Source organism: Sarcophilus harrisii, chromosome 5, assembly GCF_902635505.1.
Source record: "Sarcophilus harrisii chromosome 5, mSarHar1.11, whole genome shotgun sequence".
Lineage (NCBI taxonomy): Eukaryota > Metazoa > Chordata > Mammalia > Dasyuromorphia > Dasyuridae > Sarcophilus > Sarcophilus harrisii.
Genome location: NC_045430.1, coordinates 178,745,653 through 178,762,954, shown reverse-complemented (window position 1 = coordinate 178,762,954; position 17,302 = coordinate 178,745,653). Strand labels below are relative to the sequence as shown.

General features: G+C 38.3%; 1 protein-coding gene across 7 annotated transcripts in view; it reads left to right on the top strand.

The window, feature by feature from the left end:
* The window catches only part of CEP41 (centrosomal protein 41), a 66,758-nt gene that overhangs the window by 13,889 nt on the left and 35,567 nt on the right, over positions 1–17,302 (top strand). For 3 of the 7 annotated variants that reach the window (XM_031939066.1, XM_031939068.1, XM_031939065.1), the window contains 9 exons: positions 157–204; positions 4,978–5,039; positions 6,688–6,757; positions 8,319–8,457; positions 11,273–11,424; positions 11,828–11,895; positions 12,943–13,057; positions 13,572–13,787; positions 14,364–17,158. In XM_031939066.1, the coding sequence (XP_031794926.1) occupies positions 165–204; positions 4,978–5,039; positions 6,688–6,757; positions 8,319–8,457; positions 11,273–11,424; positions 11,828–11,895; positions 12,943–13,057; positions 13,572–13,787; positions 14,364–14,548 (1,047 nt within the window). In that variant the 5' untranslated portion in view covers positions 157–164 and the 3' untranslated portion in view covers positions 14,549–17,158. Of the gene's footprint in view, positions 1–156; positions 205–4,977; positions 5,040–6,687; positions 6,758–8,318; positions 8,458–11,272; positions 11,425–11,827; positions 11,896–12,942; positions 13,058–13,571; positions 13,788–14,363; positions 17,159–17,302 lie in introns of those variants that run through there. The other 4 variants (XM_012551044.3, XM_003771607.3, XR_004229677.1 and 1 more) reach the window with 3 other exon arrangements.

Below are 17,302 nucleotides of genomic sequence, written 5' to 3'. Positions count from 1 at the left end.
AGTTTACCTAGCTGAGCAAATTTGTCTATTGTCTATAGTCCAAAAGTCCAATGATAGTTGAAAAACTTAGAATAATTTTGTTTCTCCTTCTCTTATTCCATTGTATCATTTTCTTCCATAAAAAATTTATCCAAAATGTTTCTTCTCTTTTTATAGGTAGCAGTATGACCAAATACACCGAGAAACTAGAAGAGATTAAAAAAAGTAAGTAACAAGGAAGATTTGAGGAAATTGAAGTTTTATAGTTGCCATTTTACTTTTTCATCCTTACCATCATGAATATTCACTTATCAAGGCTTATTGTCAGTTTTGGGATCTCGAGATGAAAGACGGAAGGGGGTGAGGGTGGGGGAGGTAGATGTGGGTGTGTGGGTATGGGTGAGAGACAGATGAGTCTAAGATATAGAGAAGGGATAGAGACTGAAAGATATAGAAATAGACAAACTAAATTTACAGAAAGAGAGAAAATCTTAAGAGTTATATAGGGATATAGAGACTAAAAGAGAAAAAGAGGTAGACGAACTAAATTTACAGAAATACAGAGACAGTCAAAGAGAAAAGGAAGGGGTGGCAAGATCAGGAGGAAAAAGAAAGAGAAAGAAAAGTAGGGAGAAAGATGAAATGAGGAAGGAGAGAGAGAAATGAGAAACAGACTGGGAATCTTGGCATGTGCTTGGGGGTGCTTGGCAAGGGCCCCAGCAGTAGAAGGGTCTAAAGGGAGCTTGGAGACTGTCTTCTGCCTGTGTCACAGTCACTGCTCAATGACCAAGCCACACCTCTCTGATTATCTTGAATAAAATGTCAGCCTATAAAATTGGGGCCTTCCAGCTCAAGGCCTGCTGGTCTTTTAAAAAATTCTTTAGGGGGAAGTTCAGTCAAGAAGTAGGTTATGCACTAATGGAATGAGTTTTAGCATGGGGAGTGAGACTGATAGCAGAACTGCCTAAGACTGCCTTAGCAACTTGGAGGAAATTAACTCTTTTCTATCTGTTTCTCCTTATTTCAAAGAAGGATGATAATCCTTCATGTAATTTTTTTTAAAATATGGCAGGCTATGAAATACAACTGAAGTACTTTGAAATCCCTTAAGATATTAGTATTTGCTTTTAATTCTGGGTTTAGTTTTAAACTCTGAGAACATGTCCAGCTCCTGTTTTTATTATTGTGCAAAAAGCAAGATACTGCCTAGTACATTAAACAGGATTATAATTTTCCATATTGGGAGTAACACTCTTAAACAATCTGATACGCCAAGATTACAGTTAACACAGAAGTTGAGAGGCAGGTGGCAGATTTTTGCTTCCCAAATTAGATAAAGCCAGGTAGAAACACTGAAGTGTTTATAATGTAGAATAATAGTCAGCTAAACTAAGCAGAGAAAAGCCTTGAAAGAAAAGTCCCACTCTCTCATTAATGGTCTGGCTAGATCCATCTTCATCATTGATAGAAAAATAGAATTGGATCTCAAAAAATGTGTTAGGGTGTATTTTTTTCTTGACAAAAACCTTTAGATTTGAATATTCTATTCTGTTTCTTCACTTTGTGAACTACCAGTGACTTGGCTAAACTGGGCACTGGATGAAGCCTTGAGAGAAGCTTGACTTGCCCTTCAGCTTTGCATTTTGAAGTGGGAAGCACCTGGGATCATGGGACCTGAGTTTGAATCCCAACTCTGCCACTCAGTACTCACAAGTAAACTGACAAACTTCTCTGAACCTGTTTCCTCCTCTGTAGAAAGAAAGGCTTGAGCCTCTAAAGTTTCCTCTAGCTCTCTGGTCTCTCTCTTTTTTTTTTGTTCTCTCTTTACATACATAATACACACACACACACACACACATATATTTTATTTATTTATGTATGTGTGTTTGTGTCTATGTGTGTGTGTGTGTATGTGTATATATATATAAAACTATAATTTTAAAATACAATTCCTAGAAACAACAGGAAGAAAAGCACTGCATACTTTATAAAAAGAATGATTCATTCACAAAGAGCAAATTTTTCTGTCTTAAGAGCTTTTCCTGAAAAATAAAAAAGCCATTTCATATAAAAGCCTTAAATTATACACACACATACACACTCTCTCTCTCTCTCTCTCTTTCTCTCTCTCTCTCTCTCTCTCTCTCTGTCTTTATTTTACCAGCACCTTCACTAAAATGTATTGGGTATGGTACAAAATTTTTTGTTATCACTGAATCTCTCCCCTCTCCCACTTAAAATTTTTTTATTCTTAATATTAATTGCTTTTATTTTTACCTTGCACAGATATACACCTAGAGTGCAGTCATTTTTATAGTTTTGTACACAGTCAGTTTTTTCTTTAGGGGCTATGGTTAAGACCAGAATTTAAAAGAATGCTCTAAGAACATCTCAAATGATTCAACTTTTCCAAATCTCTTTTACTTACCCTTGTTTTCTTTTGCTCGTGCCTGGTTCAGCTGGTAGGATTTAAAACAGATCAAACAATATCTCTGTGGCTTCTAGACCCTGATCTTCTGGTCCATTAAAAATACTTCACTGTAGACTTTGTTGAGAAGATACTCAATTCCATATCGAAATCTTATCTTCACAGGAATTTTTACTTCCATCTAGATTGCTTAAATCTCCCTATGAAAATAACGTTTCATTTGAAAGTGTTGTGACAGCATTGTGTCTTTTGTAACAAAATTTTAAATGGAAATCATATCCCCAAAGAAATACCTTTGGAAACGAGTACTTGAAGATACTTCCTTCGCTTTTCCTCTTTAGAGTTATGGGGTTTCCTTTTAGCAAGACAGGAGGTAAATATCACCTTGTTCCACATCGCTTAGTGCCAATTACCTGACTAGAATTACCTTAAAATCTGTTCTTGGAACTAAGTCTAGGAAGATGTTTCCTTCACTTTCCCCTGTTAGAGTTGGAGGTTTTCTTTTGAATAGAAAGGGAGGAAAATATTACCCGGTTTCACAACATTGTGAACTAATCATTTGACTCAGATTATTTGAAATGCCATGTCTTTCTGTTACTATCTTGACCATAAACCTTGTTCTGTTGCTTCCTTTGATTTCAGCCTTCCACTGTGAGTCTTAATTTCCCTTTCCTAATAGCCAACTCAAATTGAACACTCCAAGCACAGAAAACACTTTGTCATCTGAATACTTTCAACTGTACCTGGGAAAAATGAAGACTTTGTGTCTATTGGCTATATATAAAGCCTAACCTTGATTTCTCATGGATAGATGACACTGGTTGGATACTGCATGAAACACCCCAGACAATCAATCCCCTGTGCTGCCAGTAACTTGAGAGTGCCAGACTTAGAATGTGAACTTACTGGAAAATCAAAACTTGATATGTTATCTAAAAGTGGGATTATCTGTCTTCAACACAGAGTTTTGAGAGAAGGCACATTAGTAGCAGGTCCATTTTTAAAGCTGTGTACGCTCTTGGAAGGACGGACTGTTGGGGCTTTCCAAGTTATAATTGTTTTTTAATTTTAAATCTGCTGTAAATATTTAAGCTTGATCTTATAGCTGAGTAATAATGTCAGAAAGTCCAAATGGCGGGTGTCCTTCTAAACCAGAACCAGGTATGTGATCAGGATGCAATAAGTGGCTTTTTTAAAAATTCTCTCTTTTTCTGAGGCTTATGCCAAACATTGAGGAATGGATCACAGAATCTGTTTTCTTGTTGACAGCAGTCACTATTTTACTTAAAGACAATTTCAGGATTTTGTCCTTTGGATTTAGGATATGAAGGAGAGTAGAGGAAGCATTTCAAAACTATTACCATTCCAGAAGAGCATCACTAGTGCCACAGTGCAACCTAATTTAAAGCTCTGGTGACTTTGACTTTCTCTGTATATTGATTTCAATACTAAGACTTACGTCAGTGATTTTCAGAGTCTGTGGGGATGGATTAGTAGAATGTTGTGTGTTTGTTAAATTGGATTTTTTTTAAAAGGCCCAGACTTTTGGATCTATGTTCTAGCAAGAAGTCAGAGTTTTTTTAAGTCAGGTTGCTGCATCAAAAAGAGGCTACGCTTTAATTTTTTAGTCTATTATTTGGGAAACTTAAATTGAAGAGGCAATTGCTTCGTTAGGGTGTTTGAGTGCCAGGGAACTCTAGTTTCTAATAAGAAATAACCTTGAGATTTTAGTAGAAATCTGAATAATAATAATGTCAGTTTTTGGCTGTTGGCCTTAAAACTTTCTATCCAAGGTAAGTATTCTGTTTTGCATATTGTTAGAACTAAGCTAACTTCCAACAAAAGAGTAGTACCATCTGTGCTAAGTTTTTAAACCTCTCCCAGGGAAGCATTAGTAATTCCAGTATATAATCTTAAATAGGTTTAATCCTCCTTTACCACTAGATACTTTGAATTGGTGCACCATTTGTGAGCCAGTCAAAAATAGCAATTGTTCAATTGACTTTGAGTAATCCTCCAATCTTGTCTAACGGGTCATTATAGCCAGTAAAAAATTCAAGAATGGGGAAGAATTTAACATTAACTTGCAGGGATGGCCATGGTCATCAGAGAAGAAGTTTGCTCTGAGTCCTGCCAACCTAAACTTAAGTGAAGCATGCTAGATTTCCTGTGATGAAGTCTGGGATCTTGAAATTCTGCTATTAAAGATGCAATTGATTTGGTTTGAAGAAACTACAAACACATAAGCCTTTGAGTTATGACTTGCTGAGCTCAAATTGTCAAAAGACCTCTGAATTAGTATTGGTGCCTCATTTCTGGTTCTTAAGTGGAATTAGAGAGAGGAGAAACCAATATTAGCACAGCATCAATTGCTGCTTTATAAATAATGCCTGCTTATCAGTAATATTCTGTCTCATGGGTAGAGTTTGCCTTCTTAAGAGCTTGGCTATTTAATTTAAATTATCCCTTCAGAAGCTCTTCTTTGTTTAGTAAAGGTGGATACAAAAAATTGACTTAGCCAGGCAAAATAATATTGAAAAAATAACACTTGTCCATTCTTGTTTTTCCAGATTATAGGTACAAAAAAGACGAGCTTTTCAAAAGGCTGAAAGTTACAACTTTTGCCCAGTTGGTGAGTTTAGTTGTCTCTTGTTGGATTTTAAAACTACTTACTTGTGTACAATGTCATGAAATGAACTTTCACATTTGGAATCTAATGCTTGATACCTGGTTTCTTCCATTAATTCTTTATTCCATTGCTAAGATTGCATTATTTTTTCATAATGTGTGTAATTTTATCTTTCTGTTTAGTACCTTGTAAGGTCATGCTTTTTTTACCTAGAAAATGGCCTTATTCCAGAATTTGAGTTTTTCATTTTTTTGTACATTAGAGTTAATACTTAGAATCCAGGTCTCCAAATCAGCCAGACTTAAAACAGTGGTGTCAAATTCATAGGAACAGGGACCGCTGATCTATACACATAGATCCTTGAGGGCTACATATTAAATTAGTTTCAAAAATGTGTTGTTATCTATGTTTTAGTATATCTTCATTTATTTTGTCAAATAATTCCAAATTACATTCTAATTAAGTTTGGGACATGCTGATTTGAGATATTTGTCTTGCTGAAGTAAAAGGGACCAGATGATCTCTAAAGGCCCTTTTCTTTGTTGCCCTTGATTTTGTGACCATTTTTTTTGTTCTTAATGCTACATTAATAAGATTTGCCACATTGAATAAGTCACTCTTTATGCTCCAATGCTTCAGCCTGCAAAATGAGGATTAATCAGTCTCCTGAATCAGGAAATAGGAGTCATATTGTCCTAAGGCTCCCAAAATGTTGTGAGAATGAAAGCTAATAGAAGAATAAGTAATTTTGTAATAATTATATTTACTAAGTGCAATCCTGTCATGCCATTGCAAATATTATGTTAGAATCAAAATGCACAGGTTGACATGGTTTCAAAGTTGCTTATGTGCTGCTTCCACAGAATTCCTTCCCTTGGTGTCTCTCAAGTTTATTGTGGAATGTTTGAGTTATACCAACAAGTCATTCATGAAGTGCCAGGCATTGTGCTGGGTCCTAAAGATAAAAAGATAATGATAAAGCAGTTCCTACTTTTAAGAAGCTTATACTATAATGGGAAAACAGCATGTAAATATATGAGTATATAAAAATATAGGTAAATACAAGGAAATCAGGAAAGATGAGTAGGAGGTGATGCTTGAACTAAGTCTTGAAATAGGGTCAAGATATAACTTAAGAGGTAAAGGTGGGGAAGAAAGTGCATTTAGGCATGGGGTATGGATGGTGGAGAAACCTGGGAAAAGGTTTAGAGCTAAGGGAAGGTTGGGTGAGAAAAATCTAATTTATCTAGATCATAAAATATGTAAAGGGAAGTAATATTGTGTGTATATCAAATCTAGAAAAAAGTAGTTTGGAGCAAAGTTGCAAAGTGCTTTAAATTCAAAACTGAGAAGTTTGTATTTGAATCTTTAGGCAATAAGAAACCATGAGAGCTTATTGATCAGGATAAAGGCATGGTCAGACCTATGCCTTTAGGGCTCGTTCCAAGATAACCATTTGACTATAAAAACCATCCAAAACCATCTCAAGCAACAAACACTGAGTTAGGGACTTAGGGTTTGGTTTCAGCCAGAGGATATTGAAAAAAAAATTTTTTAACAAGGATACTTTAATGTCAAGAGTCTTTTTCCATCCCCTCCAAAAACTAAATACACGATGGACTTAAAAGTTTCATTCTTCTTTTTCTACTAGGTCATCCAAGTTGCTTCCTTGTCTGATCAAACATTAGAAGTGACAGCAGAAGAGATTCAAAGGCTAGAAGGTAAAAACAAACAAACAAACAGTGGTACTGGCTTATTAGGGCAACATTTTTGGCTGAAAAGCACCTATCCAGTGACCCCTGTTGTAATGAAACTATTAGGGATTCTGAGCCAGGACATGCTTGTTTATAACAGGAGCTCCTCTTGCCCTTAAAAAAAAGTGCCGAATGGTTACTTAACAGTTCTTTTTAAATGCCTTTTAAAAATCAAAATCTCTGTAACTTTGCACTTTTTTGAGATTTTAATCTTAGAATATTTAGATGTTATTTTGCCGTTTTCTTCCTATTTAAGAAGATAGATATTTTTATCTTAGAATATTTAGATGTATTCTAGATTTTTCTCTCCAGTTAAGAACTAGATGTATTCTAGATGCTTTCTCTCCAACTAAGAATACACAATTTTTTTTGCCTTAGAATATTTAGATATATTCTAGGATATCTTTTCTCCAATTTTTACCTTAGAATATTAAGATGTGTTATAGATCTTTTCTCTCCAATTAAGAATATAAAATTTTAACACAAGAAATCTTGTGCAAAACAAGATACTGAGCCATTGAACTGATAAAAAGATATAACTAAGAAGTGGGTAAAAGGCAATTGCATGCACTGAGTGCACATACTTAATGAGTTATTTTTATTAACTCCTTCTTTCCAAAGAAAGGGTTTCTGCCATTTTTGGATATGGATTCAAAATGACAAGGGAGGGGGAAACATGTCAAGAAGGAACATAAAATGGGCACACCAGGAAGTGTGTTAACTTTGTCATCCCCAGCCAATGAGATTACTTGGGGGAGGGGGAGAAGTGGGGGCAGTCCTTGTGTTTCAGGATAGGAAATAAAAGGCTCATTCTTATATCTATAAGGGAAGATTCCATGGATTTCAGACTTCTTGCAAGAACCTTAAATAAACAAACTTACTTCATAAAAAAAAAAAAAAAGTAGATTTTTACCTTAGAATATTTAGATGTATTCTAGATGTTTTCTCTCAATGAAGAGTAAAGAATAAAATTCATCATTTGTACCCTTATAAAAGTGACCTCAGAGAATTAAAAGCTCTGCTTTGTGTCCTAGAGCAGCTATCTTTCAAACTACAGCTTTTTTATTGGTTGAGAGTGTTTAGTTGTTAAAAGACTGGTACAGTCCAGGAACTTGACTATAGATTATAAAACAAGTTTCCCAGGGAGCTATGAGAGCACCAGATTTGTACAACTGTAATTTCCCTGGGAAAAGCTAATGAGAATCTGAAGAAGGCAGGGTCTCCCTCAATCCAAAGCAATAAGGACTGCTCTCTAACTGAAGTCGGTGCTAAAGGAGTTTCCTCTTGTGGGTAACTGCCAATTTTACCTTTGGTTATGTCAGCAAGCCCAACTTTGGTTCTAAATTCATTGTTAAATTATAGTATAAGAGCATACATTTCCTTTTAGGAAATAAAGGTATTTTGTGAAAAACTTTTTCAGGATACTGTGATATGTGAGTAGTGTTTGGTGTTTCTCAAATACTAACTCTGGGAGGTGACCTGCAGGTCGCACCCGGCTGTGCTGACTCACCTTCATTCTTCTCCATAGATCATAATTCTGCCCTTGCCATTTCCAATGCTGAAGACAAGACCAATGGGAAAGGCAGTCCCACTGAGAAGCCATCCACCCCCATCGAGTTGGTCGGCAATGTCGGGGCCGGGGAATCAAACCGCTCAACGCTGCAGAGGTACCCGCCCCTCCCCCAGCCACTGCTCTGCTGCCTTTGGCCAAAGCTTTTAGCCCCCTGCGGCTCCTGGGCCCCAGCAGACCCCCATCATAACGGGAGTCGGGGGCAACCAGCGGCTCTCGGCCCATAAACTCCTCAGAGCTGGCGTCTTGTGTGCCATATTCACTTCACACAGAGGAAGGCTCAGGTCCAAGACTTGTGTGTGCCTTTCATGCTAGCGGCTTCTTGGCTTGAGGCTTGCTAGGAAGAGCTGTGGAGGGCTCCAAAGTCAGGAAGACCCGAGTCCCAGCTCTGCCTCAGGACCACCTCTGTGAGCCTGAGCAAGTCACTTTCCCCTGTCAGCCTGGGTTTTCTCAGCTACAAAATGGATAGAGTAGAAACAGCATTTGTTTCACAAGATCAAACGAGATGATACTTTTAAAGCACTTTGTACAGTGCCTGGCACAGTAAGTACTTAATACATGCATTTTTCCTCCTTCCTTTCCTTCCTGTTTGATATTGGTAACAAACGCCCCTATCAGTGGAACGGTGCGAATTCTCCCATTTTTAAATAAACGACAAGAATGCAGATTCCCACAACTGCATTTGTTGTGTCACTTATGATCTTGTTAGTGTAAATCCCCATTTTCATTTGAGATGCTCTGGTATAGTAGGAAGGAACCCTGGACTGAGGACCCAAGGACCTCAGGTCTAATTCTGGCACCATCACTTCCTGTGTGACCTTGAACTTTTCTAAATTTGAAGTTTTTTCATCTGAACCGTTTGAATCTGAACTTCCTGCCCTGTCTGCCAGTCTGCCACGGTCATTGCAAAAATCACATAAGATAATGTGTGAAAAGACCATGAAGACTGAGCAGGTGTTATTGTTCCTGGTGTTGCTGCCGCCACCATGACAAATAACGATAATGACTTGAAGAAACTATTTGCCCTCAATTTTCTAGTGGCAATATGGATTTTTGTTCTCTTCTGGCTCAATAAAAGATGTACCATATATTTTATCTGAAAGCATATCTACATTCAGTTCACTGAATTTTAGTAGGAATTTTGGTTCAATAGAACAAGAAGGGAAATAGAGATAACAGTGACATTTTTATGATTTGGCACATTGATCTTATTAGTTTGCATAAGATCATAGAAAAATAGATTTAGAATTTGAAAAGGGCTTCCACTGTAAACCAAAGCTCTTTATGGATAAAAAAAAACTGAGGACATAAAGGTGAATAACTTCCCCAGCTAATTCCTGAACAGCTAGTTAGTGTCTGGATCAAGATTAGAATCTAGTTCTTCTTAATTCTGAGTCCAGCTCCCTAACCACAATACCCCTCTGTCTTCATCAAGGAAATTAAAATCCTTATCTTTGGTTCCAAAAGAAGTGAATCAGAAATTAGTCCTTGGTTGTAGCATCTAGTCATTAGATGCCACCAGAGAATGTAGTGCTGCTATGAGCATTGATCCATGCTATCTGCAGGATAGCAAGACCAATTCAGGGACATTTTCTTCCCATGACATAGTGACTTTGTGACTTAGACCAAATGGAGACATCTTGAATTCTCATCCCGGTTCTTCTGGGATTCATAAGGACCTTTCATTCTAGGGTTTCAGTATAAAATGTGATATTTGTAAAACTTTGTAATTCTTAACCCACTTTGTGAATGCTAGCTATTATTTCTTTACTCACATGATGAAAAAGAAGTAGGTGGAAAGAAAGCAAGTGTTTATTAAGCATGTACTATGTGCTAGGAACTGTGCTAAGAGCTTTTTGCAAATATTACCTCATTTGATCCTCACAACTACTTCCAGGTAAGTTCAGTTTATGATCCTTATTTTATATTTGAGGAAATTTGAAGCAGACAGAGGTTAAGTGGCTTGCCCAGCATCACACAGCTAATGTCCAAGCCAAAATTGGCACTCGATCTCTCTGACTTAGGTCTTGTGCTCTACCCACTGAGCCATCTTGCTGCCTTTTAAAAAAAGACAGATATCGAATACATAAGTAAGATTTGGCTAAACCCCCATATAAAGATATAGGTACCACCACTTAAAAATTTAAGTAAGCTGTGGTTGTTGTTTTTAATATTCACAGTACTTTAAAATGGTGGTTTCATGTGGTTTGTGAAGGTAAGTATTCCTAATGTTCCTGCAGATTTTAATCCCTTGTGCCTTTTTAAGTGAGTCTTCAGCAGTTGCTCTGGTGACCAACCTTTCATGATATGAAAGACTGAGGCTGCTCTTCCCATAAGAATGATAAACACGGAGCATACTCTCCATTACATTCAGCCCCATTCCAGCTTAGCAAGAACCACTAGAACTCTTGGGCTTCCCTGGCTAAGCCTTCCAGAACTGATGGTCACCTTTATACCTTGAGAGGCTTCATGGCAAGAGCTTAGTAAAAGATGATGTCAAACAATTTTAAAACTCTCCTATATTTTTATTTTTAAAAATATCTTTTCCTTCCCTTCCAACTTCCCTCATTCATTCCCCGTTTGCTCCTTTTTCCTGACCCTCTTCAGAGTTCCATTGGATTAACTGTTCCCCTTTCTTTCTCTGAATGCTGCCCTTGTTGCTGGTGGTAGCATGTGCCCTTCAGGGTCTGTTCCCTCCCATGCTGGTCGCAGACCATACATTCTTTGAAGGTAAGTGCTGCCACATAGATGCCCATTCTTTGTGGTAGTGAGAGAATGGGAATCCAGATCTTCTGCTGCCGTGTCCTTTTCCCTCACCTGAGGCATTTGGGTCTCTCTCTGCTAAAGGAGCGCCTTTGAGACTTTAGCTGACAACTCCCTGATAGTCACCGGCCTGTTTTTTCTCTTCTCAGCGTCATCAGTGGTGTTGGAGAACTGGACCTAGACAAAGAGTCGCTGAAGAAAACAGAGCCCAGCTCTAAAGATAAACCTTATCCCGATTGTCCCTTCCTGCTGCTAGATGTCCGAGATAGAGATTCTTATAATCAGTGCCATATTGTTGGAGGTAGGAAAGAGAGTCTCACAGTGACTTGGTCCAAGGGACGGATCTGCTTATTAATGTTAGTCAGTTGTTAAGCCTTGAAATGTCCCTAACATCTAAGAAAATCACATTGTGGGAAATTGCACATAAGGAAATTTATGATTCATTTTTCCATGTAGTCCAAAAAGGAGCTCATGGGCAGAGACCACCTTTTATTTTTTTAAGATTAGGGCACAGTTGGGGAAGTTTCAAAATTTGCTTATCATATCCCTTTTCCTAAAGTGTTTTGAGTCCATTACTTACCAATTTTGAGTAACATTTTTTTCTATTTCTCATTTTAATTTTAAATTGACTAGTAAGACAACTGGGTCCAATCTATGGTCATATAAATGCTAACTTCCTAAACCTTTTCTCCTTTTTATTACAGCTTACAGTTATCCAATTGCCACCTTGTCTAGAACCATGAACCCTTATTCAAATGATATTCTTGAGTATGTATCCTTCAAAGCCTCTTTAAAGATTCAGGTGGTGCATCAAGTATTATAAGAAGTAATTGTTAACATCCAGCACTTGCTACGGGAGCTTGGTGGGGTTGCTGTTGTATTGATCTAAGAGTTTCAGGGCTTATCTTCTGCTTTTGACATTACAAGATCTTTACAAGATACTTTCAGATTTTACTATACCAAACAGAATTATTTTTTCCCCTCTTTAGATTGTATTCAGGGCAAAAGCAGGTGGAATTATCTGCTTTATTGGCAGCCAACCCAGAATGCTTTTCTCAACAATTTCCCTCAATAAGGCAGAAACAAATGTTTTGAAGGATGAAACCAACTGCTGTGCTAACAGAGACTAACCTTAAAACCTGTTCTTTTCTTCAAAAACATTTTTTTTCCTACTCCATAGACACTACCCTATTAAAATGTCATCTTGTTATGAGGAAGGATTGTTTTATTCTTCATGCTTACATTGTCAAGGCACAGCATATAGTACCTAGCACTTAGCAAATGTTCAATAATAATTGTTGATTGATAAGTTGATAAGAATTATAAAACTGAGATAAGGTCTGCCCAGAGCCAGAAGTAAGTCCTAGACATTAAGTGAAGATTGAACTGGATGCTAAGGTGCTAAACTTAATTCATTTGATAAATAGCTAGGCAGCATTTCAGGAAAGGGTTGAATCCTTAGTTCCTGGGCCAGCACTTGCTCAGGATGCATCTTTTCCAGTGGACTGTGAATGACAGAAATAGAGCATCAACCATGTCCTTAATTGTCTCCTTCCCCTGAATGATTGCCAGGACTCAGTAAATCAAATAACTGTAGTAAATGTGTCTTCAAAAGAAACAGGTTTTTCTAAATAGGTCCTTGAATAGGTTTTCTAGAGAAATTTTTATCTATCTTGTTTACAATGTCCAAATGTTAAACATTCCTTCAGTTGGTGAGTCATCCTGTCTGGTTTGGGGGGAGTGAGCTTAGTTAATATCCACTTAAAATTAAAGAGTACTTATTAAAGGCTGTAAGAATCTTAACTAACCTGACTCTTAGAAAAATGCCCACGGCAAGATTATCATCCTCTATGACGATGATGAGAGGCTGGCCAGCCAAGCAGCTACCACCATGTGCGAACGAGGATTTGAGAACCTTTTCATGCTTTCTGGAGGTGAATAGAATGCTATTTTACTTTTTGTTTTTTCAATATCCTGCAATTTTGCTAAAGTTGTTCTTTGTTTCTAGTAGTTTGTGAATTGATTTTCTAGGATTGTCTATACATGTACCATCATATCATCTACAAAGAGTAATAGCTTTGTTTCCTTGTTGTATTTTGTACTTATTGGGCCTGAAAACACTATCTGTACGCACGTCCATGAAAGCCTCTGTATTTCCTTTTCCTCTAGCCCTGAGAATTACATTTTCTTACAAGTCTTATTGCTTTGGCTTTAAAACCCAATAAACAAAAAAAGTGGGGCCTTGGGAAGGGGAGATTAGAATTCCTCAGACTGACAAAAAGAACTTCATTGCCTAGTGATATTTGATTTGATACTAAAACAGTTGAGAAAGACAACAGATTTTAATACCTTAGCCTCTACTCTGTAGTACACATAAAGAATCTTCTAGGGATTGACATGATGCCCTGTTATGATATCAATTGTTTTTTTTAAATGATCTATACCCAGGTCTAAAAGTCTTAGCTCAGAAATTCCCCGAGGGACTGATTACTGGGTCATTGCCACTGAACTGCCAGCAAACACCAAATCCTGGGTCTGTCCGAAAGCGATCCAGCACCAAAATGCAAACTCTGTGTGCTGAGAATAAGTGGAGATTTACCTCAGAAGATTTAAAAAAAATAGAATATTATCTGGAAGAAGAGCAAGTTCCTCTGGAAACCCCTGGTAAGAAATATATGTGCCTATGATCCCACATACACATGTAGTCAGGCTAACAATGATTTTAAGAAAAATCCAAATCTTAGTTATTCCCTTAATTTTCAACTTGGTCTTCAGATGGTTATTTTCTAGAGTTACTGGGGTTCTTTGCATTTTGCTCTGTGTGGTATCTCAGGATTGAATATGACTTCATCGTGAAAAAGCCTGGTTTCTCACAGAGCGTGTAGATTCTTGTGATATTTGGGTGAGACGGGGCTCAGGAAGGTGCCATAGCCCCCGCCTGTCTGCCCAGAGACTCGGGTGCCTCTGGAAGTGGAGCAGGGGCCTCCTAAGTCCTGGCACCTGCTGGGAGGGGCCCTGGAGCAGTCTCCAGGCAGGCCTGAGTTGGATGGCCTCTTGATGTCTCCCTGTGGGGCTTTGCTTTCATTTCAGTCCCTCCCCAGACCCCTTTGCACAAATCTCCTGCCTTGTGCTCTCTCTGTCACGGAGCTCTGATCTGTGGGTGGGCCCTCACTAGCCTGAGTCTAAGACCATGGTACACAGGAACGAGCTTTCAACTGGTGCTCTCCTTCTCCTTTCCAGGCCGACTGAGCCGGGGCAACTCCTCTGTCCGGGATCTCAAGGTCCCAGGTGGCAGTTCCTCTGGAAGGGACGTCAAGGCCACAGCTGTCCGCAGCAGTCAGAGCCTGCCTACCGGCAACCCCACCAGCAGCCTGAACCCTCGCTCGTTTAGCAGCGGCAACCTTCAGAGCAAACCCTGGAAGTAAAGAACTTGTCAAATAAATTCTCTCCCATTTGTGGGAGCCCCTAAGCACTTCCCAAGTTGGTAACTTCTTCAGAAGGCAGACATGGGTAATGGAGACCTCCTCGGGGAGGACCAGTGACCGAGGTAGAGATGCGTGACAGGCTTTAGTTCTTCCCTGCTGTTTACAGAGTGTTGGAGTCATCGGCTCAAATAGGAAAAAGAACTGTCTGAGGTGTCTCTTGTCTGCAGTGTGCCTCCAGCCTGTTTACCTGTATCCCCATTTCCCCCTTGTAAATACTCCATTCACGTCCGCTAGTTGGGGTCTCCCAATATATCTTCTCTTTCCATTTATGAAGGAATCCAAACCTTCGAGATGACTTCTTGAGAAGTTGTCCTGGGAATTCCCAGTGACTCTTAGAACCCGTCCTGCTGGCTGTTTCCACATCAGGTGTTGAGCCACGCCCTTGCAAGCCGTCTTCCCCAGCACAGGTGCAGGTCGTGTCATGAACCTGTGGGCTGGTGGTTGGGTGTCCAGATGTCCAAACATTTGAGGACGTAGTGGAACAACTCCCTAGGACTTGGGAATTGTGTCTTCCCTTTGGTGACGGTGTTTACTCATCCGTAGCATAGAGGGATTGTTACTGTACAAGAACCCAAAGGGTTTATCAGGTTTAAATTGCAGTCTCCTCCTAGACTCCTTGATGGTAGTGCAGTAGAAAATATGGTGACTGGAAGTCATCACTTTCCCACACTGGAGCTTTTGATTGGGGGGGACGGGGGAGTTCTATTTCTTTGTCCAAGTCTTCAGCTCCTATGAGTCTTTGCTTGTGTTCTGTGTACCCTTGCACATCCTGCTTCCGGCCCCAGATATACAGTATTAGCTGAATTGTGTAATCTGTCCAATTCCTTCCTTATTTCTCATTCCTGTGACTGAGCTCTGACTATGGAGTTATGAGAGTATTGGTTCTGGCTTAAGCTAGAATTTTAATTCAATATTAACCAAATTGCTAGTTGGCTGACTAATTGATTCTGTTTGGCTTGTCAAGAAGAAGATTTGGGTAAAGGTAAGGGATTCTGAAATATTTATGGCCTGCAATCTATAGTTTTGAAATGGAAATAATTGTCATGGCAATGTGATTTTTCAAAATCCAAATGAAAAATTCTTCTCCTTGTTTTGCTTTGCCTTGACTTTCTTTTTTTTTCTCTTCACAGTCAAGTTCCCCAGGGACACAGCCCTCGAGGGTAAGAGAATCAAATGAACACAGTTAGACAGTATTTCAGAGAGTCCTGTGAGAAAACAGCTTATCTGAATTAGGGTCTGCTAAAATGTAGCTCTTTGTTTTCATTTCTTAAATGTAGTATTTTCCTGGATGTAGGAATCAGACTTTTCCAAGACATTGTGAAGAAGCAGGGGCCAAGCCATGCTTGAAAAAAATGTTCAAGAATTGTCTTATTAAAATTCAGCAGATGTTTCTGCAAAATACTTGTTGCCTAAGACCCTCAGTTAGCCTTTCAGCTGATGCCAAAATGCTCCAGTGTTTATTTCTTCTTTAAGGCACAGATAGAAAAAGGCTTTTTTTTCCCTCCCAGCCCTATGTACTCCTGAAAAAATCAGTATATCCCAAGCTTAACAAGATTTTTCAGTCATTGGATGTAATTTTTAAGGAAAAAAATCTGTTCTGCTCCAGAACAAAACACTCACTGCTCTGCCATTTGAGAATGGCCAGTCAGGAGTATATTCACCTTCCTGCCCCCATTTTGAAAGTCAATCAATGTCTGCTAACAGTTTTGCTCTTTGTTCCCCTTGCTCCTATGACCACATGACACTAGATTATTAGAGACTTTATTATCTGTACATATTTTTGTCGTAGGTTAATTGAACCTTTTAGGATTGCTGCATGTTTTAAGTTTCAGATGTATTTAACAAAGTTGAATGTATTTTATAAATACTTTTGCATAGATGTAATCGACCTCTGGTCCCGTTGGTAGGGTTTTTAAATTAACTGGGCCTCAAAAGATCTGTGCTGATTTTGCACCTTAAATCAGACATCCTGGATAATTTTTCATTTTATGTTTCAACTGTTTTTTAATGTTTTCCCTTTAATAGTTTCCTCATTAGCTTATTGGTATGTTTGTATTGTTGTTCAATTGATCAGTGATACTCTGTGTGATTAAGATTGTTTGCAGATTAAAGTACAATGCACAGCAATTTTGTTGTTTGATACTGATATCCTGTAACATACCAATCTCACTCGTCCAATCTGATGAGACAGCATTTTTTGGTCCTTATTAGACAAATGCAATCTGAGAGAGGGAGTACTGTTTAATTTGAAAAGAGAGATGAGCCCAGATTCAATTCTAAGCCAATGTGTTAAGGCCCTAGCCACTTAGGGCTCTTGAATATGCTCTTTCACTTGCTCACTACTGAGAACAACCTTAAGCTAATTATTACTTGTTTTGGTTAGTGTGCCATGAGGTTAATAGCTGTCAGTACAGGGGGCTTGAAACTCCATGGACGGGAGGTGTTTTATCAGTATAAACTTAGTGTGACTATGACTTCATTTGAGCAAAAGTGATAGCCAGAATTTCAACCATCTGGTTAAATAATTTTAAAGTGGAGTTGGTAAAAAAAAAAAAAAAAAAAGAAGAAGAAGAAAAGAAAAGAAAAGAAAGAAAGAAAAAAGGTACTTTATCTCAAGTTTTTTTTTCCTTCTTTTCAATTTTGTTCATTAACAAAAGTCATACCTGGAGTTATTTATTATTTTTTTTTTTTAGC